This window comes from Gorilla gorilla, chromosome X (assembly GCF_029281585.2).
Source record: "Gorilla gorilla gorilla isolate KB3781 chromosome X, NHGRI_mGorGor1-v2.1_pri, whole genome shotgun sequence".
Classification (NCBI taxonomy): Eukaryota; Metazoa; Chordata; class Mammalia; order Primates; family Hominidae; genus Gorilla; species Gorilla gorilla.
This window is the reverse complement of record NC_073247.2, coordinates 165,015,795-165,042,764: the sequence shown is the minus strand read 5'-3', so window position 1 is coordinate 165,042,764 and position 26,970 is coordinate 165,015,795. Positions and strand designations below refer to the sequence as shown.

Sequence of the window (26,970 nt, the reverse complement as noted above, 5' to 3'; positions counted from 1 at the left end):
GCATTTTGATCAAAGCAATTCAACAAGTCTCTAGGGAGTTTCAAACTTTCCCACATTTTCCTGTCCTCTTCTGAGCCCTTCAAAATTTGGAATCCAACCTCTGCCTTTTACCCAGTTCCAAAGTCACTTCCACATTGTTCTGTGCAGGAAATGCGTGAAGGGAGAAGAAAAGATACACACACAATACCTTTACGGGTAAACAACCTTTATCCCATGTAAATGGCAATGCAGATATAATAAGCAAGTGATATAATAATAAGCAAATGATATCATAAGCAGATTGATACAATAAGCAAATTGCAATGGGAAGGGGAGAAGGGAATATATATATTTACACTCACCAGATTGTGGAGGATTCACCACCAGACTGAGAAGCAACATCCTGGGCTCCAGAGTTGGCCACTCATCTGTGCACAGACAAGGAGAGGTCTCATGAAGCTTTGGTGCAGTCTGGGACCCTAGCTCTTTTTGTAACGAGTTGTTTGGCATGAGGCCCAGTCACGAGGGCCCTTCACGACTGGGCTCAAGGAATACAAAAAGGTCAACTTGTTTTTGCGATTGTCTATTGTTTTTCAATGTATAGGAACAGATTGAAATGGAGATTTCTCTGACACAGCAGTGGATGAATGTCTCAAGGGGCTCACACAACCTGTTCCGGGACTTGGTGACCATTGTTTGTGTCCATGTTCAATTGAGTTCAAATTTAATATTTAACTTTTCCTCCACACACATTTTTGGGTATCTTTTCAGCAGTACCCCACTCTACTGGCACCAATTTACTCTTTTAGTCTGTTTTCATGCTGCCGATAAAGACATTCCCGAGACCGGGCAATTTACAAAAGAAGGAGGTTTAATGGACTTACAGTTCCATGTGGCTGGGGAGACCTCACAATCGTGGTGGAATGTGAAAGGCACATCTCACATGGCAGCAAACAAGAGAAGAGAGCTTGTGCAGGGAAATGCCCCTTTTAAAAACCATCGGATCTTGTGAGACTTATTCACTATCCTGAGAACAGCATGGGAAAGACCTGCCCCCATGGTAATTGAATTGAACCTCTCACTGGGTCCTTCCCACAACATGTGGGAATTCAAGACGAGATTTGGGTGGGGACACAGCCAAACCATACCAGAGATAAATTTCAGAATTATTACTGAATCTTGGAAGTTCATTCCCTGATGGTGAAATTTGGGCTTTGGTCTTGGTCATTGGCATTTGTTGCCCTTCCAAAGTGGGCTTGGTGCCCTGAGGCTTCTTGAGGTTCAGGGGCAACACCCCCAACCTCCACCATTTGGCCCCTCCTATTTGGCAGCTCCTGACCTTGGGGACCTTCTGAGCCATTGTGGAGGCCTCATCCATCCCCATTCTCCAGGCACCTGCCACTCACCTGCTACCTCCAACCAGGAGGTCAGCACCTTTGTGCAGTGGCCACCCAGAGGCCTGGGAGGGACTTTGATCTGGAGGGTCTCCTGCTGTCAGGCCTTGCCTAGGGCTCCGCACCCTCCCTCCAGCCCTTGAGCCCTCCACCTTCCTCAGGTGGGGACCTCCCCATGTCTCTCTCTTCAGGTGTGTAAAGCCCGAGGACACCCTGGGGAGTTGGGGAGTGGAGGGCCCCCTGCTGCCCAGGTCCCCAGGTCCCCCCAACCTGCATGAGCTGGAGAATCCTCCAAGTGCACCAGTTCCCCAGCTCTGTGTATTTGCCTGCCAGTTCCTTGTCTGCCTCCCTGAGCTGCTCTGCCAGGTTCAGCAGCATCATGGACAATGCCATGGGCTCTGTGGCCGGGGCCCCCTGGAGCTGGGGCTGGCCCAGTCCTGACGAGTCCTCCCACACCCGTGGACGATCTGATCCATCATCTCCACCACTTCCATCTGGGGGTGCAGGAGGTGAGGGGAGGCCCAGGCTTAGGCTACATTCTGTCCCACCTGTCCCATCCCCAAGGACATGGCCCTGGGTGGGAGAGCTGATTCCTCTCATGAATTCCAAAGACATCTTCATCCAGGGCCCCAGTGTCTGGTGGGGTCCAGGGAGATCTGCCCCACCTTACCTAGGGGGCTCCCAGTCTGGGGTTGCAGCCCCTCCCAGGCTGTGGGGTCAGGGTCTGGCAGCACAGGGAGCCCAGGGAGGAGGGAGGGGCCTCTTCCCGGTTGGGGGCAGGGTGTGGTTAGGGCCCTCTCTGTCTGGGCCCCTGTGGCATCCAGCAGGTGGGTGTTCAAAGGTGAAGGAGACTTCTGTGGGGGAAGGGAGACACCTGTAGACACCAATGACGAACAGCTCAATAAGGGGTGGTGGTGCCAGAAGCCCTTGGACTGTAGAGGCCCAGAGGAAACACCTCAGGACTGCAGAATTTGCGATAGGGAAGAAAGGGATGAACAGACTTAAACTTGTGGGGCAAGCTGGCTTGTTGGAGGAGATGGGGCAGAGGACTGGGATGGACAGAGAACCAGCAGCACAGTATCCCAGGAGTGACGTAGCCCAGCCAGCTCACAGCACCCTGAGGTGCTGGCCCCACCCACCTCTGAAAGTGCTGAGGTGACAGGCCGACCTTACAGTAAAGAACTCTCTGTAGCACGGTGGGGCCTGCTGGGCTTGGGTGAGGACCACCCCGTTGGAGCTGCCTTCCTCCCCCAGAGGTTGACAGGGGCAGAGAGGAACATGGACTGGGTCCAGAAAGGCAAGGCAAGGCAAGGCAAAGAGACAGGGATGCCAGTGAGGCTGATGGAGCGGGGCTGGGGCAGGGATGGAGAGGTGCCAGAGAGGAATGTATTAATAAAACCCCATAGCATCTGAGGAGGGAGTGGGGGGATTTATCCACTAATGTTGTATGCATTTGGCTTGGTAGTTGTTGTGTAACCTGCCTCCACTCAAGTGCACAAATCCTACCCAGGAGCACAGCTTGGTGAACATTTACATAGGCCCCACTTGTGGTGACATTTTGGCTGCATGTCTGTTTCTCTCTGGCACTCTGTCCTTGAGGGCAGGGACCTTGTCACTTGCTTTTACATCTCTGGGGCCCAGCACAGATCAGGTGCTCAATAAATACTTGTTGAATAAAGGTCAGAAAAGGGATGACAGAGCAGAGAGTTTTTCTGACACATCTTGCCCGAAAAAGATTTCAGGCCGTGTTTTTATTATGCAGTGAGCTTTTGAATGAAATGCATTTTAGCCCAGAAGGTGCATCACGTCTACTGGAGACTAGTGAGGGTGGACAAAGACACAGCTCTGGAAGCTTCAGGAAAATAAGCTGGAAGAGTATTGGGGAGGGGAAGCTAAAATGCAGTGGGCATGGAAGCAGAAGCCCCCATTTCTACCTGTTGGCCTGTCCTTCCTGTAATGAGAGGTAGGCTGGGGCGGAGGGCTGTGATGGGGAATTTGGGCTAGAGGAATCAGGGCTGCAGACACTGGCCCAGAGATTAGGGGTTTGGGACTGTGAATCTCAGGCCAGCAAGAGACTTCTAGGGTGTAGCATGTGATCTTTCCACTAATCTTGGATTTTTTAATGTTCCACCAGGGAGGAGAGCCAAAAGGCACATCCCGTTTCCTCAGATGCCTTCTCGTTTGTTCTATAGAGGATGGTGTTGGAAGAGCTACAGTGCTCAGGCAGGCAGGGGAACTAGGAGAGGGGCAGGAGAGAATATTCTCAATCCTCTACTAGGGGCTCACAGGATTCCCAGAGAAAACCCCATGCTGTCCCCTCCTGCCTTGGGTGCAGTGTCAGCTGTCCAAATGGACCCATGCACATCTGAGACTTGCCAGAACAGCTTGCACACGTTTTAAGAAAAAAACAAACAGGTAGAATTCTCAGTAACAAGCACATAATGATGCTTTTCCAGCAACTAAGTGACTTGCAAGCGGCAAGGGCTGGGCCAGGCCGGGGCAGGCATTGGCTGGGGGTGGACGCACCGGGAGGTGGCTGCCTTGCTAAGTAGGAAGCAACCGTCAAGGGGGGTGGTATCGCTCCACCCACCCAGAGCTGCACCTGGGGTAGGAGAATCAACGCTGTGATGAGCATGGGCCCCTGCCAGAAGCCAGGGAGACTGGGGCAGTGGAGAGAGTCATGTTGTCTCCTCCTGTTGGCTCCCATCGGGATGTGCATCCTGGAGCCGGAGGGATGGGATGTCCTTCTGCAGTTGGGCTGCTGGCTCCACAGCTGAGCCATTGGCATTTAGAAGGGCCAGGAAACTGGGGCCTGCTCCTGCCCCTGACTTCTCTGAGGCAGTGGTCACCAGGCAGAGGGCCAGCCACAGGCCACCAAGAGGACTGAACTCCTGCTCCCACCCCTATGCAGCCTAGGGATGATTCTCAAGTCCCAAAGCCATGTTATCCCATTCCCAGTCCCTGAGGGAGGAGCTGAGGATCTGGCCTTGTCTTCTGCTCCCACCTGGAATTCCGATTTGGGGAGCCCTAGCTGCGGTGAGGGGAGGCTGAGTGAAAGACCCCTTTCTGCCAAGGGAGAGCTCAGAGTTCCAGGCAAACCAGCCTCCCCATCAGGGTGCTTCCTCTTCCCTCCAAGTGCCCAGCAAGCACTGGAATAACCATTCCCAGCAGGGGCCACAACAGCACCTGGACCCCAGGAGGGGGCAGTTTCCAAGTGCAAGGACAAGTATAGAACCCCATGGCATGGAGAAAGGAGCAAGGAAAGTGGTAAATGAAGCTTTGACAAAAGACGTCAAGGAAGACCAATGCCATTTAACATATATTTATTGAAATCTACTTGATGCAAGGCACTGTGCTAGATTTGGTAGGGGATCAGACATGAAAGGCCACCCCTGTCTTCTAAGAGCTCACAATTTAATGGGTGGGGGAGGGCTGAGGAGGAGGGGGTGAAGCCAAGTCCACAAACAGCTCTAGTGCAAGGCTGATTATAGTGAGTGCCAGAAAACAGACAAGGTAATGAGATGGGGGGAATGAGAAAAAAGTGCCAACAACCAACGGAAATACAAACTGGGGTGGGACATAGCTATTGTTCTCAGAGATACGCAAATGACATTGAGGGCCAAGTTTAAAGAGACAGTTTCTTCTTTTCAAAGTAAACATCCAAAGTGATGCAATGAGAACTACAGAATGTAAGTACATGAGTAAGAGAGAAGTTAGCAATCCCCCCATCTGATGGACATGCTGGAAATCGTGAAACACTTCAAAAATAAGAGAACAGGGTGCACTGTGATTTCACTCATTTTATGGCCCGCACGTGGTGGGTTCAGTAAAGGAACAATATACCTAGACATAAAATCACAGGTTAAATTCACTGAGACTAGAAGGCATCGACTTTCACCCATCTTAGAGAACAGAGAACACACGTTTGAACAGGTGTTCATGCAGTCAGGTGCGACTTGGCCAGGAAGCAGCCAAGTGGCAAAACACAATAGAAAAGAGTAGAGACCCACTCAAGCTGGCTCAAGACAAGGAGTCTGTAGTGGGGACGCACGTGGACCAATGAGGGCTGCTGCCAGAAATCCAAGAACATACCATGGCCAGGCCTTCCTCCCAGCAGGCGCCACGCTCCTCACTCCTCTGAGTACTGTGCTGCTCCCCACACCTTCTGATCTGCTCCCCACACCTTCTGATGCCTAGAAGCTTCTGTTTCCTTGTTTGCATTTCAGATCTGGAAGGCCTGGTGGTGTCTGTGGTCCATCATGTTCTGCCAGCTCTATGCTCTGATGATTGCTTGCTGCCCTTGGGTCAGGTGTTCAGTTCTGGCTGAATTAATATGGCCTAGAAGCGGGGTGGCAAATCACATGGTGTGCAACAGGGCCACAACCCAGGGCTGCAGGTAGGGCAGGCGCTGTGCCAGTTCTAGGACAAAATCAAGCACATGGAATGCAACACCACTCGAGAAACATGCCCGCTGCAATCGGGTAGGGACTATTCTGGAAATGCAAGAGTGGGGTGACACAGCTAATGGACACAGCTCATCGTAATAAGCAGCAAAAATGGTAATCAATTACTTTCTTTTGAAAATTTTCACAAGTATTCAAAACTCTAATAAAAGCAATGGAGGATTTTTTTCAAATGGTAGGAAAAGAACATATTTCTTTTTTTTTTTCTTTTTCCATGCCAGGCGGGTAATGTGCTGACATAGTAACAAGGTTTGAAGGAGGAACATCTCATGCACGTGCGTGGAAACCCAATTGTCACGTGTATGAACTACAAAAGGATCGGGAAAAGAACACATTCCCTCACAACAGGAATACATGAGATTAGAAAGAAAACCGGAATGAGGTAGATGCATGAATGCACAGACAAGGATATGTGACAGGAAGGTGGGTGACATTTTGCATCTGACATAGCAGTACACCTAGAGAGCCCAAGGAAATCCACCCCCAAGTTACCAGAGGCAAGAAATGAACTTGGCGAAATTACAGGACACACGTTAAAGCCACAGACTGCATTGAAAGAGAACACGGGTTTCACCGCAAACACCATGAACAGCTGTTCCGTCAACCTTGACAGCAAAGACCAGATCTTTAGTGTTAACTCTAAAAGAGCATTTGTTTGGGAGAAAATTATAGAACTGAAGATGGGAAAGAGTCAAGGACGGCAGGAAGGGATGCCAAGACACCACGTCCCAGCTGGGAGCAGTGACGACTTTATGCTACGTTCTGAGTTAATGCTGCATTCAATGGGATCCCTTCATAAAAGGGATCTACTTCAATGGGATCCCTCATGAAACCCAACAAACGATAAATGAACAGGCAAGACATGGCAGAGTACTTCTAGGTAAAGGTGCCAGACTTGCCCCTGGTAGAGGTCAACCTTCTTTATCAAATGACAGCTGTACAAAACACATCCTAACAACTCGAAAAGAGAAAATGGATCCGAGAAGAAAGTAGTGATTTCAGACACAGATTCACAACTACTGCAAGAACTGAGGCCCACAGGGCAAAAGGAATCACTATGTAACAAGTGCTTTTGGCTCCTCTCCAGCCTGGGGGTCAGGGTGGAGATGTCGCATAGTGCCACTGTGGTGGCCTGGGTCCATTTGAGAGGACCTTCTGGCCAAGGTCACAGGGGTCATTGTAGGACCTTGCTTCACAGGATGGGTGCCTGAGAAGCCCTTCCAAGTTGTGTCTGCTAGGAAGCTCTGCCTCAGCCTTGGTGGGCCCACGAGAAGGGCACACTTCCTTGCCAGGCCCTCCTAGTGTCCCTGTCCCCAGCCACAGCTGCTGGGAAGTCACAGCACAGCCCTGGTGGGGCTGGCTTCTATCTGTGGCTTCTGTGGGCCACTGGAGGGGCAGGTCCTCGCTAGCCCTTGCTGCTGTTCCTCTTGGGGGAGCCCGCTGGAAATGGTAGCTCAGACCCAGGAGGACCAGCTTCTACTTCTATGCCACACAGGCTTTCAGAAGGGTTCCACTGCCCTCCAAACCTTTGCTTTAGTGCTCCTCCTGGGCATGGCTGTTGCAAGTCATAGCCCAGGGCAGTGCTGCCAGCTTCTATCAGCGTTAACGCACAAGCCATCGGAGGGGCAGGGTTCCTCTCCGAGCCTCTGCTCTGTTGCCCTCGCTTAGGTGTGGCTATAGGAAGTGATGCCAGAACACATGGGTGAATTTTCCCCTAGCTGCCCACAGCAGAAGCCTATGAACCAATCTCTTTCTAGTTCTAGAGTCACCGGCTGAAAGGAGGATGTGGTCTAGGCAAGTCTTCTTGTGTCCAAGGAGATGTTTCTTGGGTGAATCTGCTGCTCAGTCACTGAATCCAGTCCGAGCATTGTCAAGGCTCCCAGGAGCTCAAAGGATGGCTGGGCTGCTTGCTCCCAGACCAAGTTTGGACCACTCCATTGATCTAGGTGAGGCCAAGCCCCGCTGCTGCTGGCGGGGTCTATAATGATGAGCAGTCACAGAGTTCTGGCTAATCTATGATGGGAGCATCTCCAGTGTGTCACAGTGGCCAGGTTGGATAGTCAAGTGGTGCCCACAGATAGACACGGAGTCCGCATCTCGGATGAGGAAAGAGCCTGCTTCTCTGGCCCATTTCCATCCAGCCTGCCCACCTGGTGTACTCACCTTCTGATGGGCCGGGGTTGCAGCTTTTTGTTTGTAATTAAAATTCTAGAGAAAATGTCATCATATCTAGCTACAGAAGCAATGAAAGTTATGACTGAGTGGACAAAAAATGAATGCTTGGATATGTAAAAATTAAAAGCTTTCACAACAAAAACGTAATAAAACTGCTACAAAGAGCAAAGCAATAAAATTGGAAAAGAGAACATCACCATCAATATAGAAAGAACTGCTACATAAAGTTAATATATCCGAAGGTAAGTTGATAACTAGTCAAAGGAGATGAACGGACCATTTGCATGCAAAAAACAGAAACACCATTTAAGTCATCGCATAAGAGAAAGATGAGACTGGTGGTCAGGAGGCCTGGGGTCTATCCCCAGTTCTGGAATTGACAAGCCACAGAATGACGGCAATAACTATGACGATGACAATGACAGCAGATGGCCTTCACTGAGTGTGTACCTCCATGCCAGGCTGGTGGTCCTGGCACTCTGCAGCCACGATGGCAGTCCTCGTGATAACCTTCGGAGGTAGGTGCTGTGATCACCCCCGTTTTATAGAACAAGAAACGGAAGGCTGGAGAAGTACCATCTAGGCCTGATACCAGGAGAGGCTCGTTTCCAAAAGGAGGCGTCACCCTGCACTTGAGTCCTTGAGATGTATCTCTTCTTAGGGGCATGCTCTCAACTATTTTATTTTGAACAAAATAGTGCTGCTTGAGGACAAGACCCATTAGTCCAAAACAACCCCAATCGATGCTAGTTTTGGATATGTATAGGGGACACCAAATTGAAATGGTTTAAGAAAAAAAGATACAGACATTTAACCCAGATTCAGTAACTGTTACTAGGCGTTTGGCCTCACAGTGACATTTTGGGTGCTTTAAAAGAAAAGACGTTTAAAGGTTGTTTGAAAAAGTATGACCTTAAGTGGTTATATTGTACAGTCACAGGACAGATTAAAAAACGACAAGAGAAATCGTCCTAATGTTCTGCAAATATGGTCTTATGGCTTGGGAGAAAATTTCTAATGAGAGCCTCATGAAGGGATCGTCACTGAGCGACTGTGCAGAGCTCGGATGGAAGTGACTGGGTGTGTCTTGAAACTGTCTGATGACTCAAACAGGGTTCCCATGTTGGTGAAGACGGTAAGGAGTCAGAGTAAAATGATTTCGTCAAAGGGAGGGTGGCAAAAATGGGGTATTTTCTAAATTAATATATTATTTTATATAATATGTGATTTACAGTATGTATGTATAACTAAATTAATAAATTAAATATTTTAAGACATTTGAGTGTTCTATTTACATCCCTAAAAATTTATAAATTCAAGTAGGCCAAAAATCATGAGGGCAACGTTCTCTTCAGGAAAGCTGGGATCACATTATGAGGACGCCATCGTGGAATAGCTCTGTGTGTTTCTCTGGGGTGGGGGGAGCTTGGAGTTGATGACCTCTAAGCCCCTCCCTACCCCACATCCAGATTTGTCCTCTCTCATTCTTGGATTCAAGGCATGTGGACTGAAATACCTTGATGGTACTTCCTACCAGTTAAACTAGCCAAACTAAGTTAAATGGTACAAGCTACTCTTGATGGGCATAACGTAACACTTATAAATTGCTGGTGGCAGTATAAATCGGTCTCAACCTTTTGGAAGACAAAATATATAAGCGCTACAAAACTGTTCATCTCCTTTGACTCTGCCATCCCCTCTGGGGACTCCGTCCCTGTCCCGCGGGACCACAGGGCGTTTCTACTCGTGGTGGGTTGGCTGATGCTTCTGCAGTGCCGAGCGCCTCTTGAACACGCGGCCACACTGGCTGCATTCGCAGCGCCGCGCCCCACTGTGGATCCGCCGGTGGCGACTGAGGCCGGAGCTCCGGCGGAAGGCCTTGCCGCATTTGTCGCACTCATAGGGTTTCAGTCCGCTGTGGATGCGCCGGTGCTTGATGAGGTCAGAGGGCCCACGGAAGGCCTTGCCGCACTCGCCGCATGCGTAGGGCCGCTCGCCACTGTGGATGCGTGCGTGCTCCAGGAGGCTGGAGCTCTGGCGGAAGGCCTTGCCGCACTGGCCACAGGCGTAGGGCTTCTCGCCCGTGTGGATCCGCCGGTGCTTGGTGAGCTCTGAGCTCCTTCGGAAGAGCTTGCCGCAGTGGGGACACCCGTATGGCTTGGCCCCACTGTGGATGCGCTGGTGCTCGGCCAGCCCGTTGACCCCTCGGAAGGACTTGCCGCAGTCGTCGCAGTCGAAGGGCAGGTGGCCAGTGTGCATTCGCTGGTGCTTGAGAAGCTCCTGGCGATCCAGGAAATCCCTGCTGCACGCCTTGCAGGCGAAAGGCTTTTCCGAAGTGTGAAGTTTCTGATGTCGGAAGAGGTGGGTGTTGACTTTGAAGGACCGCCCGCACTCCTCGCAATCAAAGGGCTTCTCTCTGCTGTGGACCCTCAGATGCTGACTCAGGCCTGCATTCTTCTTAAACCGTTTTCCGCACTCCTCGCACTCGAAGGGCTTTGCCTCCCTCTCCATCTGCTCCCTCTTCTCTGCGGCATTCTCCAGGGCCCTACTGGGGCCGGGCCGGGGCTCCGCAGCTACGTGGCTTTTCCTGTGCTCATTAAACTCCGCCACCCCCCTAAAGACCTTCCCGCAGTCGCCACATTCCCAGCCCTTCTCCTCACTGTGGACTCTCTGGTGCTGGACAAGCAGGACTTTAAGCCGAAAGGTGTCCCCACACTCTTTACAAGCAAAATGATGTTCTATGGGCAGATTCTGTGGGCTCCCTCTCTTCCCATCAGAGTCCCCGTGCTGTCTGAATTCAGGACTGGGACCAGTGGCCCTTGGGAAGCTTGTGGACGCCATCTCCTGTGGCTGGGCGTCTTCCCCTTTCATCTGGTATTGGGTCGCGGAGGTGCTTTCTGAAACGATAAACACAAGGCAGTGTAGTCTGCAGAGGATGAAGGAGGGAAGGGCCTCGCCTTTGTCAAGAATCTTTTTCTTTCTGAGACAGCCACTGAGCACGGGGCCTGGGCCCGGAAGCCACCAGAAGCAAGGACTGCAGAAGCCAGGGGCAGAGGGACCTCATTCTGGACACTCTCTACCACAGTGGTGCTGAGGAGGTCACCCCTTCTGTGACCAGAGAGCAGACACACACGTTCCCAAAGGCTCAGCTGGGCCCCCCAACCCTAACCTCAACCCCAAGAGCTCAGCTGGGATCCCCAAACATAACTTGAATCTCCAAAGGGCCCTGCTGATCCTCAACCTAACCTCACCATCAAGAGCTCAGCTGGGGCCCCAAACCCTAACTAGAACTCCAAAAGCTCAGCTGGGACCCCCAACCCTAACTGTAACTCCAAGAGCTCAGCTGGGATCTCCAAACATAACCCGAATCTCCAAAGGGCCCTGCTGATCCTCTCAACCCTAACCTCACCGTCAAGAGCTCAGCTGGGGCCCCAAACACTAACTAGAACCCCAAAAGCTCAGCTGAGCCCTCCCAACCTTAACTTCAACTCCAAGAGCTCAGCTGGGCCCCCCAACCCTAACTTCAACCCCAAGAACTCAGCAGGGCTCCCAAACTTAACCTCAACCCCAAGAGCTCAGCTGGGGTCCTAACTTTAACCTGAATGCCCAGAGAGCCCAGCTGATCCTCTCAATCCTAACCTCAACCCCAGGAGCCCAAATGGGCCCCTCTACTCCTAACCTCAACCTCAGAAGTTCAGCTGGACCCCCTAACCCTAACCTCAACCCCAAGAGCTCAGCTGGGTCCCTCAACCCTAACCCAAACCCAAGAGCTCAGCTGGAACCCCCCAACTCTAACTCAAAACCTCCAAGAGGCCAGCTGATCCTCTCAACCCTAACCTCAACCCCAAGAGCTCAGCTGGGCCCCCAACCCTAACCCAAACCCCTGAGAGATCAGCTGTTTCTCTCAACCCTAACCTCAAGCCCAAGAGCTCAGCAGGGCCCCCAAACCCTAACCTCAACTCCAAGAGCTCAGCTGGGACCCCCAACCCTAACCTGAAGCCTAACAGCTCAGCTGGGCTCTCCAACCCTAACCCATGCCCCATAGCAGCTTGGTTGGGTCTCCCCCAATTTCCTCACAATTCTTTTTCACTCACCAGAGTACTTAGCAGGATCAGTGTTGGGCGATGGGTCTGACACCAGTAGCACTTGTCCTTGTGCCAGATGAGGGACCAAGGCAGGATTTAAAACAGGAACGCCTGCTCATGGGAAAGGAGATTGGTTACAGCGACAGCCAGAGATGACATGAGAATAGTGGAGGAACATAGGCAAGGCCTTTGAAGGGGAACCCCCTTCAATCTTCAAAGACCAGGCTTTAGGCAAGTCATTCATTCAGTTCAAAGGTGTTTCCCAAGGTCAGGCTCCTTCCAGGAGCTTGAGGAAGGCAGGCTCTGGGCCCACCTTGGGGAGGCTCTGTGGAGTATCAAGTGGCCACCCTGAGGAGGTGATCTTCACCCTGTCTTCTCTCTGTCCACCCACTCAGAGCTCACACATTTAACTTCATGCTCTTCCCAGACACGTGGACTTCGACAGCTCCCAAATCTGACTCCCAACAGTCTCTCCTCCTAAAACCTCCTCCCCACTGCGCACATGCAGACCCCTAATGGGTGAACAAGATCTTGATCACGTCAACCTTTCTCACAAATAAACTCAAACCAAATGGCCATGCAATTTGCATAATTTGCGCATTAAAATGAAAAGGGCATTCTACATTACAGTGGCAGTGTTCTAATTTCTTTCCCAGTAAAAGACTGAGAGGGGTTCTTTCCATGCCAAGAGGAGTTGGGGGAGCTCATACTACTCTGACATATCAGGTGTGGCAGACCCATTGTGTTTCCCCACAACCCAGGGAGAAGGTGAGCTTCTGTGGGGGTAGCCATGTGCCCCCTGCCCCACTCCAAGAAGGTGGTGAATTTGAGGAAGGGCTGGGACATCCTTACCCACAGAGGTCACATTCCCATAATATTCCAGTGCCCTCTGTTCAGGGTCCAGCTTAAACCACTCCCTTGTGGTGAGGTACCATGCCACATCATCAAATGTCACCAAATCCTGAAAGAATTCCCAGGGCTAATCAGTCTTTCCATCTATTTTAGAATGAGGCAGGGGCAGCGCCAGTAATGCCAGGGACAAGAGGTGAGGGTCTGGAGTGGGTGTCTGTTGCTAACATGGAGGCCTAACCACAGCTCCAGGAAGTCCTGAAAAGAGAACCTGATCAAGCGCTAGGATCCCTGGGCCATGGACCTGGCCTCTCGTCTTTCCAAGGGACCTCCATTCAATCACTTTCCTGGATGGAAACTCAGCTTCCCCACCTGGATGATTGGAACTCCAAGCCCAGTGGACATCCAATCCTTGGCAGCCTCCAGAAGAGAAGCAGAGGGAGGGTAGGAAGGCAGCAGCTGGGGTTCATACTCTGCCGTGTGTCATGCTGGGGCAAGAGACAGAGGCTGAGGCCAGATTCAGGGAGCGGTGAGAGAATCCCAAGCAAGGCAGAGGGAAGCACAGCTCACCTGGGCCTCTGGCATCTCAAGAGGGACTGCCAGGACCTGGTTTCCTGGGGCTCCATCCTGGGGAGGGTAAGACCTTGGGGAGTAGGTGGAACTAAAGAAAGTGAAAAAGGCCATGAGTGACGACAGCCCTGTCCCTGGATCCCCTGGGAAGAGACTGGTTATTTCCTCTTCCTTGGTTTCTGATCTTGTTGAGTCTTCTCTCACATGCTGGCTGAATGACGAGCCAGGGCACGGAGATGCCTGAGAAAACACATCTTCAACAATGGGGAAAGTAGCCTGGCAAAGAATGAACAGAGGCAGGCCAGAGGGAGCCAAGACAAGACCAGCAGATGCCAGCCCAGGCACAGCTAGGAGAAGACAGACCTAGACAGAAAGCCAAGGGCAGGGAGACTGGCAAGCCTGGAAGTCCATGCTGATGCTGCACAGGAAGGAGGCACACCAAGATCATCAGAAGAAATAACCAGGAAATGAGAGACCCTTTCCAACTTTGTAGAGGCAACAAAAAACCGGATCAAGATGCCGGAGGGAAGAGAGCAGGAATGGGGGCTTCTAGACCAGCAGTGAGGTCCTTAAAAGCCACAGCCCACTGACACAAGGAGCCTGGTGACAGCGAGACAGGTACACATGACAGCAGTTCTCTAACGTGTTCAACCCAAATGAAAAGTGGAACAAAACAGCTGGAAAAATAAGCCTCAAAGAAAAGATCTTCAAACACTAAATTGTTAAATAAAAGAGCTGAATGATTTGTACAAATTATCTTCTTCTTCCAAATTGCAAAATATGTGAAAGATTCAACCACCGGCATCCGTGCATCACAGGCCTCCCACTTCAGTGAATTCTAAGAAACAGCTACACAGTTCCTGTTGTGATGACAATTCAATTCAATTCAACTCATAATTCAGTGAAAAGGAAGGCTCTTACACTGGCTCAAGGCCCACAAAATCCAGCTACTCCAGAAAGACTCTTATATAAAATTAAAGATGTTATGTGAAAAAGAATGGACAGAAACTTCCACGTTTGGCTGCGATGGAGTAACAAGGAACAGATTTCACATCCTGCCATAAATAAGTAGAAAAAAATGGAGAAAATATATGTGAAACAAGTTTTCAGACACTGGACAGCAGGAAGCACAGAATCATGATCCCCAAGAGAAGAGAAACAGATGACGGGAGCCCTATCATTGCCCCAGCTCTCTGCCTGGAGGCAATTTCCAGATCGAGACTGTGTGTTGGGGTGGGCGAGAACCAAATAGAGCTTAGTGGCTTCGCCAAGTTGAGGAGACACAGGCCAGCATTCAGAGCAGCTGAGGCAGCTGGAAGTTGCAGAGCAGAGTTCCAGAAAGGAGTTAGTTATGCAGTAAAAAGAGCTTCAAAAAATCTGTATAAGCCTCCCCTTGAGTCTTTCCTGACTACTAGGCCCATGCATGCATAGAGTGAAACTCCAAAAGCCCAGGAAAAGGGTGACCAGGAAGCTGTAAGCTGAACAATTCTCAGGACACACAAAGGTAGGGAGACATTCAAGGTCTGATCAACCAGTATAGAGAGTCCTCTGTGATCACCTGGGACATGCAGCAGAGAATCCAGAGGCCTTAGTAGTAGGGCTGATCTATTCCTAGAGCCAAAGCTACAAAAGACCTGTCTCAAAGAAAGCTTAAAAATAGGCCTCAAAGAGATCATACTGATCCACAAGTAACTACCACCCCAAATCCAGACACTCAATAATATAATCTTTATAATACCCAACATCCAATCAGAAGTTGCTGAAATGCCAAAAAGCACAGAAATGTGGCCAGGACAAGGAGAATAATCAGTTAATAAAAACACACAGAAATGACCAGTGACGACTCACAGACAAGGATAACAGCGAGTTTAATGATGTACAAGCATTAAAAGAAAAACAGGAATATAGTGAGAGAAATAGAAGATATAAAAAGAACCAAATGGAACTTCTGGAGGTGGGAACTATGATATTTAAAGTGAAAATTTTACTAGATGTGATTAACAGCAGATTAGATACCACACAAAAAAATTAGAGAACTTGATGACATAGCAATAGAAATGATCTCGAATGAAGCTCAGAGAGAAAAAGAGTTTTTAAAAACAAACAGCATCTTAATGACCTGGGGTAAGAGAAAGTGGTCGAACACCTACATAACTGGAACCTGAGAAGGTGAGGAAAAGTGGGGGGAGGGATAAAAAATACGGTTGAAGAAATAATGGCAGGACAGTTTTCCAAATTTGATGAAAACTGTAAGCTCACACGTCCAAGAAAGTCAATCAACCCCTAGCAAGACTTTAAAAGACCCATAATAATCAGACTGCTGAAAAACCAGTGATAAAGAGAAAGTCTTCAAATAGCCAGAGGAAAGAAATGATGTTGCTGCGTGGAGAGGAGCAAAGAGTAATTACTAACTTCTTATCAGAGAATGTGCAAGTCAGAAAACCAGTGCATGACATTTTTAAAGTGCTAAAAGAAAAACAAAACTGTCAACTTAGAATTCTATATTCAAGGAAAATTTCCTTCCAAAATGAAGGCAAAATAAAGTTTGTTTTCAGACAAAAGCTAAGAGAATTCATCACCAGCAGATCTCTATTATAGGAAATACTAAAGGAAATCTTTTGGGTTGAAGGAAAATGATAGTAGGTGGAAAGATGGATCTACACAAAGGCATGAAGAACACCAGGAATGTAAATATGTGGGGAAAGATACAATGCTTTTACCCACCTCACTTTTAAATCTTTTAAAAAACAATTAATCAATCATTTAAAGCAAAAGTAATAAAAAGGTAGTGTGGGGTTTATAACATCAGAAGTAAAACATACGATTGTGTGTTCTGACAAGTCCTCCAAGACTCTGATACATGCTAATAAGCCAACAGCAGAGATCAAATATGTACTAAAAATAATCTGAAAGAAGAAAGGTAAAGAAAAAGAGGGGAAAAAACAATGGAAGAGGCAAATAAAAACAAATAGCAAGATGGTAAACTTAAACCCAACCACGTGGATAGTTAAGGTAAGTGTAAATGGACTAAACGCTTCGATCAAAAGGCAGAGATTGTCAGGCTGTAATAAAAACAAGACATACTGTCTACAAGGAACTTTAAATGTAAAGGCACAGATAAGTTAAAAGTAAACAGATGGAGAATGGAAAACATGATACTAGAACCAACAGAAAGAGTCTAAAAAATCCCAATGTCATAAAAAAGTGGGGGAAAGAATGAATGACAGATGTGGCTAAGAGCTCTGGAGACACTACCAGAGTCCTAGAACTCAGCAGGAAGAAAACTGGAGGGTTTCAATATAAAACCAACAGGTGCCAACGTAGGATGATGTGCTGCAGATGACAAAAATGTGAATCCTTCGTAGATGATACAGGCAGACGTAGTTACTTCTCCCTTGAAAACCTAAAGAGGGTAAGGGAAGGGGAGGAGATGGCTAAGTATATATTTGCATTTTAGGAGAAAAAAGGAAAAAAGTGAGAGTGACTTGTAGCTAGAATAAGCACATCTCTAATGTGTATGTGACCACATGGGGTTGGAGTTGGGGAGAGTCAAGGTCTAGAAAGATCTGCTTTCTTTTTCTGTAATGTGAGAATTTTTAGTAACCAAACTGAATTTTGTTGGTATCAGAAAAGCATAACAATTGTAAAACATTTTGCTTTTAAAAGACTTTGAGTAAGAAAGCTGCTCAGCATGTGAGAAGCCAAGGGCTGAGGCCAAGGAGTCAATGGGGAGCAGCCCTTCTGCTTGGGTAAAAAACCCAGCATTTCCTGGGATCCCTACACAGCAAGGCAAGTGCAGGGGAGAAGGGCTGGCAGGAATCTATGGGCGGTCCATAAAGGGAAATGACCAGAAAGCCTAGAGACAGGCCCATGGGGTTGTGACTTCCTGGGCTCCTCCCTGCAAGCTATCAGCACCTAAGAAGTGTGGGCAGAAGGCCTCATCTAGCCCAGAGTCCAAGGCAGCCCCATTCCCATCTTTAACTGGCTGTCTGGCACAGGGGCTTCCCCAGTGTGAGATCGTGTTCATCCTCGGGTGCTCAGCAGCCACACCCTCTCTGTCCCACTGTCACCCGGGCAGGGCCCTGCTGGTCCGTTGGATTCCTCTGGTATACATTCGATGTCTGATTTGACTTTGGCTTCCAGTACAAAATGAACTGGTCATGAATTACTTACACAATTCATTTAAAAAAATTCACTTCCAACTGACATTGACGTTTGGCTGCCAAACGGAATGTAGAGGGGGATATTGTGGATACACCTTCTGAGAAAGAGGACCTGTTAGAGACCTCTTCTCGCTGACCTCAGGCCAGAGACCTAAGAACTTAGCCTTCTGACAATGCCCTGGCCCAGCCCCCCAATTCCTTATCTTGCCCTGCCACATCGCAGTGACATCCAGACACACTGGCCTTCATTCAATCCTCGATAGGCCAAGACTGTGGCCTTCAAGGCCTCTGAAACTGCTGAGAGTACCATGGGCTTCTCATGGATGGCTCCTTCTGAGAATTCGGGTCCCAACTCTGTTTTTATTTTTCTGAGACAGGGTCTCACTCTGTCACCCAGGCTGGAGTGTAGTGGTGCCATCACAGCTCACTGCAGCCTCAACCTCCCAAGCTTGTGACCCTCCCGCCTCAGCCTCCTGAGTAGCTGGGACTACAGCTGCATGCCACCATGCCCAGCTAATATTTTAACTTAAAAAAAAATTGTAGAGATGGAGTCTCACTATGCTGCCTAGACTGTCTCGAACTTCTGGGCTCAAGCCATCTTCCCACCTCAATCTCCAAATGCTGAGACTACAGGTGTGAGCCACTGCGCCTGGCCCACATCAGGCCTCAACTCTAATGTCACCTCCTTAGAATGCCTTCACTCTCTAGTCCCCGTCACAGTCTACTTGGAACACTTTTGCTAACTAAAAACTATCCAATGAAATTGCTTGTTTCTAACTGACAGTCCCCAGGAGAAATGGAGCTCCAACAGCGCAGGGGCACTTTCTCATTCTTGGTCACTCCTGAGTCCCCAGTGTCTGCAGCAGCTCCTGGCCCTGAGTGGGTACGTGATAAATTGCAGGGTGACTGAATCAATGTGTGTGGGGAGGGGCATGTTAAATGGAGCACACTTCCATCCCTGGAGCATGCACTACACGTGTTTGGAGACATGCATCTCCCTTCCTGTAATTCACTTACCACATACTGCGGTTATTACCGCCTCCATTCACAGAGAAGGAAACCAGGGCTCCAAGAGGTAAACTTGCTTAATATCTAGCTCCCAAGATTTGAGACTTTTCAAACCACACCAGAGAAGAGTGAAATAATATCCAACCTATAACACCATGCCACAGCCAGAAGACAGACTGGGGGTGAGGCTTAGTGTCATCTAGGCCTAATGGTATATATGGGTGTTTGGGTGCTGCCTTTAAACCATCCTGTTAACATGCCCTCACTGCACAACGAGACATGCCATTCCTCTCTCTCTTTCTTCGTCTCTCTCTGTCTCTTACACACACACACACACACACACACACACAGTCCTCCCAAGCCACCCACATTTAATTGAGTGAATCCTCCTGAAGTGTTCAACTTAATCGGGCAAATCCTACTGAAGTGTTTTTACTTAATTGGCATGATTAACTGTTGAAATCCTGGAGCCACAACCCCCAAATGAATTGTTAATAATCCTTTCCTGTGCAGCAACAGGAGTGCCCCTTCCTGTAGCAGCTCACGCAGGGGACTTAGCCTGAGAGTACTTTAGCTCTCAGTGGCTGCGTGATCACCACCCACAGTGACAGAGCCCTGGACACGGAGATCATTTAAAAGGTACTCATAAAAATGGGAGGAAAGAAGTGGGCCCTGCTTCCACAAAAGGAAACGAAACTCTGCATAATTAATCAATCAAGTATATCAGGTAAAAGAGCTGCATGAGAAGCAAAGGAAGATCATTAAAAAAAGATAACACATTAATCCCTACTGCAGTTCAAAATAAAATTATCATCAATCCTAGAGACAATCGGATCATTTAGGGTCCATGTTGCACAACTCTTCTATTTTAAAATGGTGGAACTAATCAGGAAAAGAAGCTGGATGCTGTGACAAAAGTGACAAACGCAGGTGTCCACTGCCTTCTGACAGTGGATCTTGGGGAATCAAGGTCGAAGGAATTCCAGACAGAACATGAAAATCATTGTAATGCACACCCAATGGACACACAGGGTAATGCTGACCCTGATGTGAGGCACTTTCACTCATAGCACAAAAGCATGTCCTGAATCTCATAGGGTGCACTCCTACATACAACTGGGAAATATGAAAGCTCAAAGAAATACTGTGGGAAAACACATTTCCAACCCTTAACGTAAGTGGTATTACTCTCCTTCTTTCAATGGGATCTGAAGATAGTCTAAAGACTATAAACTCCCAGAAAGCAAAGGCCCTGTCAAGGTCAGCTGTGAATTGCACACTGGACCTAGGCAAGCGCCATTACACTGCAGCTGTTTAACAAACATCTGCTAGAATAAATGGAAAATAGTGATGTCAATGTCAACCTACTGCCTGATAATTTGAAAAATTATGCTTTCTAAAACATGAAAGCTCATGTGAGTGAACAAATCTTCCTGCTAACGTGCTTTAGATCACAATGTACATTTTAACCAACTTATTTAAATCAAATTTACTGCATGGAAGCAGAAAACACTAAGAGACTCAAAATAATCATTCCACTTTGATGTGGAAGAACAGAAATGAAGAGTTGAACTCAACAGAGACAAAAAACAACCCACGTCACAAAATGTAGTAATAATGAGATGTTTTCTGGTTGCCTTTGGATTAAGGATATCCCTGCCTCACTGCTGGATGTTTGGCTACTGGCTAACGGTAGCTTCTGAGCCTAAAGACCAGCGTTCAACTGATTTTATCGCACAAATAGCCAAGCAACATTCTCTAACAGGTACGCTGTCCTTCCCTGGGCAGGGGAAAGGCAGCAAGACCACCCAAATAAGGCTCCTCTGGAAGGTTCCAGAGGCTTCCAAGGGGTGCCAGAAACACCTGGACTCTCTGAAGCATCTAAATAAAGACCTGGAGCAGAATGTCCTCAGGCCCTAAAGCTTGAGTTTACCCAGAAGACAACAGGTGGCTTGTGTTCTGCTCAGTTCTAGGCCAGAGCAACGGGTGTCTTCAAAGGTTTCCACTCACAAGAGATCCAATTCAGATGGATGCCTTCAGCTCCCTCTCCCATCCAAAAGGGAGATTAGACTCCAGATTCTCTTTCCTGAATATCTTTTCTCCTGTGAGTTGTATTGCTTGGATTGAGAGAACTGTCTCTGGGCAAAGACAGTTCAGCAACACTGGCACAGATGAAAATATAAGTGCTTCCGGAACCAAAACGATACTCCTCACCATGTTGTAACCCCACCTATAGGGTCTTCTGATAGCATGCCCAGCGTCAAGGCCAGCAGACACCATGCATAAACACCCAGACTTACCCAAAAGAGACACACACGGATGACTCATCATGCCTCAGAACTACTCCAAGGGATCAGCCTGGCAGGTAAGGCCCCATCTGTTGGATTGCAATAATTCAGGTGAACAGAAGCAGACCTGTGTGCACCTCCCAGGAACATGCCCCCCACATTTTGGGGGATGTACTGAACTGGGCCAGATACAGGGTTCAACTGAATATATACTGCCACGATCTGGATCCACCCTAGCCAGGCCAGGATGCAACCCTTGAGCCAAGCCCTGGGCCACGCTGAGCCTGGCCTTCATGTTCTTTCCACCTGACAGGCCAGGAGGCGGAAGTGAAGGCCCCACGTGGGCCCATCCCGTCCCGTCCCAAAGCAGCAAACAGGCTGCTACTCGAAGTAGCAGAATCCTGAAGGGCCTAAAGAGAGGGCGTCTCACCAGGAAAGTCTGTCTCTCTTGGGGTATTTGTGTCTGTGTGTGCTTTTTTCTGTATGTGTGGGTGGGAAGGCATCTGTTTCCTCTCACTTTGCCTGGGCACCTGTCTCTTTCTGTTTGGGTTTCTATCTTATTTCCTTTCTATAAAAAGCCAGAAGGTAGACCAGAAGGGGATTTTGTAGTGTTTGTTGTACTTAATTGAGGAAAGCTTTGTGTTCCCATTTCTCCAAGAAGATTCATGGCATCTTACTAAAAATCGAAATAAATTTTAAGTATAGCTTCCTTTAGGTAACACCACCTGGATACAAAGGATTCGAAATTGGGGGTGGGGTGGGATGCTATGCAAATTGCAAAGAGCCCAGGGCCATCCAAGGAGCCCAGGCAGGTTTGGGTAAGGGCTGGATCACTGGGTGAGAAAGTTGGTGTGGAGTTCACTAAGAACTCATGTGGGAGTTTCGCAGGTTTGGGAGAGACCAAGGAGTCTGCATTTTTCAACAAGCACCCCAGGAGATTATGATGCAGAGCTGCACCTCCTTAACACTGGGCCTGTCTAGAATCTGGAGGTTCCCAGATTCTCCAACTCTCAGAATCTCTGTTACTGACAGGATTCCTGCTCAGGAACCTGCTGAAATGGGAGCCCACTATCTCTGAGTCTGTGCTGATGGTTAGAAGAGAATTCACATGTTCTAGTAGATTTCCAAGGGGTCCCTCACAGACAGAAGGCTGCAAATCACTGCTCAATAGGGTTCTATATATAAAACTCAGTGTCTGACCCAGTTCAGTACATCCCCCTAGTAACATTTTGTGGGGATGTACTGAACTGGGCCAGATAATGTGCAAGTGGCTTCTACTTGAAGGTCCAATGTTGCGGGGTGGGGGGGAAGGTGAGGGTGGGGAGGGGCTGAGGCAGCATTAGTACCTAGGGGAGGTGCTGTTCCAGCAATCCCATCTGAAATTCTCTTGTAAAGGAAAAATGTCGGGCTGAGGTTGAAGAGGAAATGTTTCATTGACTAAGGAGACTGGAGGGGGCCGCATGCCCAGCTAGGTCAAGGCTGGCTGGAGGGCTTCAGTTGGAACAAGGTGGCAGGGTGGGACCTCTGGGAAGTGGGCCAGGAATGGGGGCAGGGGGTTGTTTGAAAGGGACCATGGACTTTGGGCGGCAGGCGAGTGGGGTGTGTGTGTGGAAAAGATATATAATTAATCACCCAAATATAGACTGGAGGAGCCAGCAAAGGAGTTTAAGGGGGCGGGGGCACTGAAGTGGGAGATGGCGGCCCCCAGTAGGGCGACGGAAAAAGACTGGTTCAGACAGAGGGCCTTGAGCTCGGCTCACCGCCCCCTTTCCGCTGCCTCTCCACAGCTCTCTCTCTAGGCTACCTACCGGCCCCCATTCTCCCCACCAAGCTGAGGCTTAACCGCCCCCCCCGACTCCCACCCACTCAAAAGGAAAGGAGGGACTCCCCAGCGGGAACTGTTCCCACCGGGCCCACCCTCCCAGCTCCCAGACTGCGGCTCAGCCCCTCCCCTAGACCAGGGAAAAGTCCTTTAACCCCCACCCCTACAATGCCCCCTCCAGATCGGGCTCCTAGGAGCTAGGGGCAGGGGTCCTTTCTCTCCGCCCCTGAGCGGTTCCCATCTCCTAGCGTCCCCCAAAGAGCAGAGCAGGCCTCTACACTTTAGCGATTCCCACCCGGGATCGCCGCCCCCCGCCCGCCTCGGGAAGGCCTTCGGGCCTCTTCGTACTCGTCATCCGGGACCCGTTCCCTGCTCTGGCCCGCCCAAGGCCGAGCAGCTCTCCAACTGCCCAGAGACGCCCCCTCCCTCCACCGTGCACTCTTCTGCGGCCCGCACACTCGCTCCAGCCCCGCACACGGTCCTGCACCCCCTGCACATCCTCTCGCGGCCCTGCACGCTCACTCAGGTCCACACGTCCTCCTGCCGCCCCCACGATCACCTCCGCCCTGCGGCCCTTCCAGCGCCCCTGCACATCCTCCCGCGGTCCGCACACTCACCCAGGCCCGGCGGCGGCCGACGCGCGGCCCTCGGTGGAGCGGCGCTGGCGCGGCCCAGGCAGGCCTGGCGTGGCAGGAAGCGCCACGGAGCAGCCCGTGCCCAGCCGAGCTAACAGCCCCGCGGCGCGTTTCCGGAGCCGTGAGCGCCGCCGGGGGTTCTGAGGGAGCGAGGCCCCGCCCCGACCGCAGTCTCGTCCCCGATTGGCCCGGGAAGGGGGCGTGGCGGAAAGGGGGCGGGGTTTGGGCGGGCGCGGACTGGGCAGGCAAGTCTGATCAGCCTGCGGGGGAGCGGCGCGCGCGAGCTGGACGCTTGGGTGGAGGTGGGGAGGAGTGGAATGAGCGTGCGAATGAATGAATGAACGAGCGAACAAATCGACCAGCAGACGAAGGAAGGAACGAAGGAATGGAAGATACCTCTCCCCCTTGGGCATCTTCAAGATGGTGGTGGGGGGAGTGAAGGGTCGGGAACTGAGGGCGAAGACTGGAAAGCCACTATTCTGTATGAATGGAATCAGATCGTATGTACTATTGTGTGTCTGGATTCTTTCATTCAACGTGATGTTTTTAAGATTTATCTATGTTGTTGAATGTGCTATCGCTGAGTAGTATGCTATTGTTTGGATATATCAGAGTTGGTTTGTTCATTCACCAGGTTATGATCTGGGCTGTTTCCAGTTTGGGCGATTATAAATAAAGCTACTATGAATATTCATGTACACATCTTTGTGTGGACATATGCTTTCATTTTTCTTGGGCAAATACCTGAGAGATGAATTGCCACATCACAGGATAGTTTTATGTTTTATAAGAAACTGCCAGAATGTATTCCAAAGTGGTTGTGCAATTTACATTCCCACCAGAAATGTATGCGAGCTCCTTTTCTTTCCCATCCTCATCAACATTTGAGGTTGTCAGCCTTTATTTTTAGCCATTTGAGAGGGTGGGAAGTGGCATCTCATTGTTATTTCAATTATCGTCCCCCTGATGACTAATTATGTTGAGTATGCTTTTATGTGCTCACTGGCCATTTCTATATCTTTCTTTGTAAAGTGTCTGTTCAAATAGTTTGCCCAATGTTATGTGCAGTATATATATATATGTATATATATGTGTGTGTATATATATAGAGAGAGACAAAAGAGAAAGCTAGCCCATTATGTGCAATGTGTGTGTATATATGTGTATGTGTGTATGTATATATATATATATACACACACACATGTAGTTCCTGAGAAATTTTATGTTTTCAACTTTCATTTTAGATTTAGGGGGTACATGTGCAGGTTTGTTGCCTGGGTATAGTGTGTGATGTTGAGGTTTGGGGTACGAATGACCCTGTCATCCAAGTACTGAACATAGTACCCAATAGTTAGTTTTTAAACCCTTGACCCCTCCCTCCCTGACCCCTCTTGTAGTTCCCATTGTCTGTTGTTCCCATCTTTATGCCCACGAGTACCCGATGTTTAGCTCCCACTTATAAATGAGAATGTGTGGCATTTGGTTTTATGTTCCTGCATTAATTCACTTAGAATAACAGCCTCTAGCTGCATCCATGTTGCTGCAAAGGACATGATTTCATTCTTTTTTTATGGCTGCATAGCATTCTGTGGTGAATGCCTACCACATTTTCTTTATCCAATCCACCACTGATGATCACCTAGGTTGATTCCACGTCTTTGCTATTGTGAATAGTGCTGTGATGACCATACAGGTGCATGTGTCTTGGTGGTAGAATGATTTATTTTCCTTTGAGTATATACCTAGTACTGGGATTGCTGGGTCAAATGGTAGCTCTGTTATAAGTTGTTTGAGAAATCTCCAAACTGCTTTCCACAGTGGCTGAAATAATTTACATTCCCATCAGCAGTGTGTAAGTATCCCCTTTTCTCCACAGTCTCTCCAGCATCTCTTATTTTTTGACTTTTAAATAATGGCCATTCTCACTGGAGTGAGATAGTGTCCCATTGTGGTTTTGATTTGCATTTCTCTGATGATTAGTGATGAGAGCATTTTTTTCATATGTTTTTTGGCCACTTGTATGTCTTCTTTTGAGAAGTGTCTGTTCACGTCTTTTGCCCATTTTTCGATGGGGTTATATTCTGGATATTAGACCTTTGTCAGGTGATTTTCTCCCATTCTGTAGGTTGTCTGTTTACACTGAGATATATTTGACAGACAATAAACTGTGAATTTGTCATGTTTCAGCTAAACAACTTGATAAGCTTTCACACACACACACACACACACACACACACACACGTATGAAACCATCACCGCAATCAAGGCAATAAGGATTTCCATCACCTTCAAAGTTTCCTCATGCCCATGACTATCCCTTTCTCTTCTCCTCTCCTGTCCCCAGGCAATCAATGATCTGCTTTCTGTCACTATAGGGTATTTTCTAGAATTTTATATAATAAAATGTTATAATAAGTCTTCTTTTGTGTTTGGTTCCTTTCACTCAACAAAATTATTTGGAAATTGTCTTAGTCCATTTGCACTGCCATGAAAAAATGCCTGAGACTGGATGTTGTGGTTTGAATGTATCCCTTCCAAAATTCAGGTGTTGCCAATGTGATATTATTAAGAGGTGAGGCATTGTCATTGTCTACTTTATATAGTATTAAATGGACAGAAGGAAGAAGAGGGAGAGACCCAGATCTATTAAAAGGTGATTAGACCAGAGGGCTACTCCCTCGGAATGGAATTAAGGCCCTTATAAAAGAGGCTTCATGCAGCATCTGGTTAGCTTGCTGTTTTGCATCTGCCTTCCACCATATGAGGACATGGTAAGAAGGCCCTCACCACACACCAAACTCTGAGATGATCATTAGCATTTTTAGCAATAAAATATTTTAAAATTAAGATGAGTACATTTTTTTCAGACATAATACTATTGTACACTTAATAGGCTATAGCTTTTGTATGCACTGGGAAACCAAAAAATTTGGGTAACTGGCTTATTGTGATATATGCTTTATTGCCCTGGTCTGGAACAGAAGGTATACTATCTCGGAGGTATGCCTGTATCTATTTCTTTTTGACTGAGCTTTGCTATTTGTATCTTTCAAGAAATTTGCCCATTTCATGTAAGTAGCCAAATTTATTAATATAAAATTGTACACAATGTTCTATTATTATCTGCAGTGATAACACCACCCTGATTCCTGATATTGGTAATCTGTGTGTTTTATTTGTTTCTTAATCTGTGTTTCTCTTCTTTCTTCTGTCCATTTAATACCATATAAAGTAGACAATGACAATCATTTTTATATTAACCATTCTTTGTTTGGGGCATTGCCCTATCCCATGAAGTAGAGTTTGCCTCCCACTCTAGATCTCAAAGATGGTTAGTATTCACTCTCCCAGCTTCTCTTGTAGCTACAGCATGGGCACCTAACTCAGGCTCCACCAATCATATGAACCTACTACCCACTGAGTCTGAGGCCCGAGGTGGGGAGAAGCAGGGTCCCCACAGATTTCACTCAGGCTGGGCTGCTGGTGGCAGGCGTCGTGCCACCCATTCCCTGAGAAGCACTGGTAGCCATGGTTCTCTT

The 26,970-nt window shown here is 48.5% G+C and overlaps 1 protein-coding gene and 1 non-coding gene across 3 annotated transcripts; both read right to left on the bottom strand.

Moving 5' to 3' along the window:
- Positions 1 to 4,679: 4,679 nt before the first annotated feature.
- On the bottom strand, positions 4,680 to 23,542 carry ZNF275 (zinc finger protein 275). Of its 2 annotated transcripts, XM_019019714.3 has the most exons (4): positions 23,414 to 23,542; positions 20,987 to 21,063; positions 12,106 to 12,207; positions 4,680 to 10,908 (listed from the first exon to the last, which is right to left on the bottom strand). In XM_019019714.3, the coding sequence occupies exons 2-4, from the start codon at positions 21,015 to 21,017 to the stop codon at positions 9,752 to 9,754; spliced, it is 1,290 nt and encodes a 429-aa protein (XP_018875259.1). In that variant the 5' UTR covers positions 21,018 to 21,063; positions 23,414 to 23,542; the 3' UTR covers positions 4,680 to 9,751. The 2 variants fall into 2 exon arrangements, with proteins under 2 accessions (XP_018875259.1, XP_063559326.1); XM_063703256.1 differs by lacking the exons at positions 20,987 to 21,063; positions 23,414 to 23,542 and adding an exon at positions 13,516 to 20,963.
- On the bottom strand, positions 6,052 to 6,155 carry LOC115932572 (small nucleolar RNA U13). The gene has a single exon (XR_004068836.1). It is a non-coding gene; the product is annotated as a small nucleolar RNA U13 (small nucleolar RNA).
- Positions 23,543 to 26,970: the final 3,428 nt, after the last annotated feature.

What these genes read in the sequence shown, in the direction of transcription:
- ZNF275 (XM_019019714.3), bottom strand. Translation starts at nt 21,017, where the DNA reads ATGATGAGTCATCCGTGTGTGTCTCTTTTGG. An exon ending in TCCGTGTGTGTCTCTTTTGG is followed by an intron (nt 12,208 to 20,986) that starts GTAAGTCTGGGT and finishes TCCCATGAGCAG; the next exon opens with GCGTTCCTGTTTTAAATCCT. An exon ending in TGATCCTGCTAAGTACTCTG is followed by an intron (nt 10,909 to 12,105) that starts GTGAGTGAAAAA and finishes TTATCGTTTCAG; the next exon opens with AAAGCACCTCCGCGACCCAA.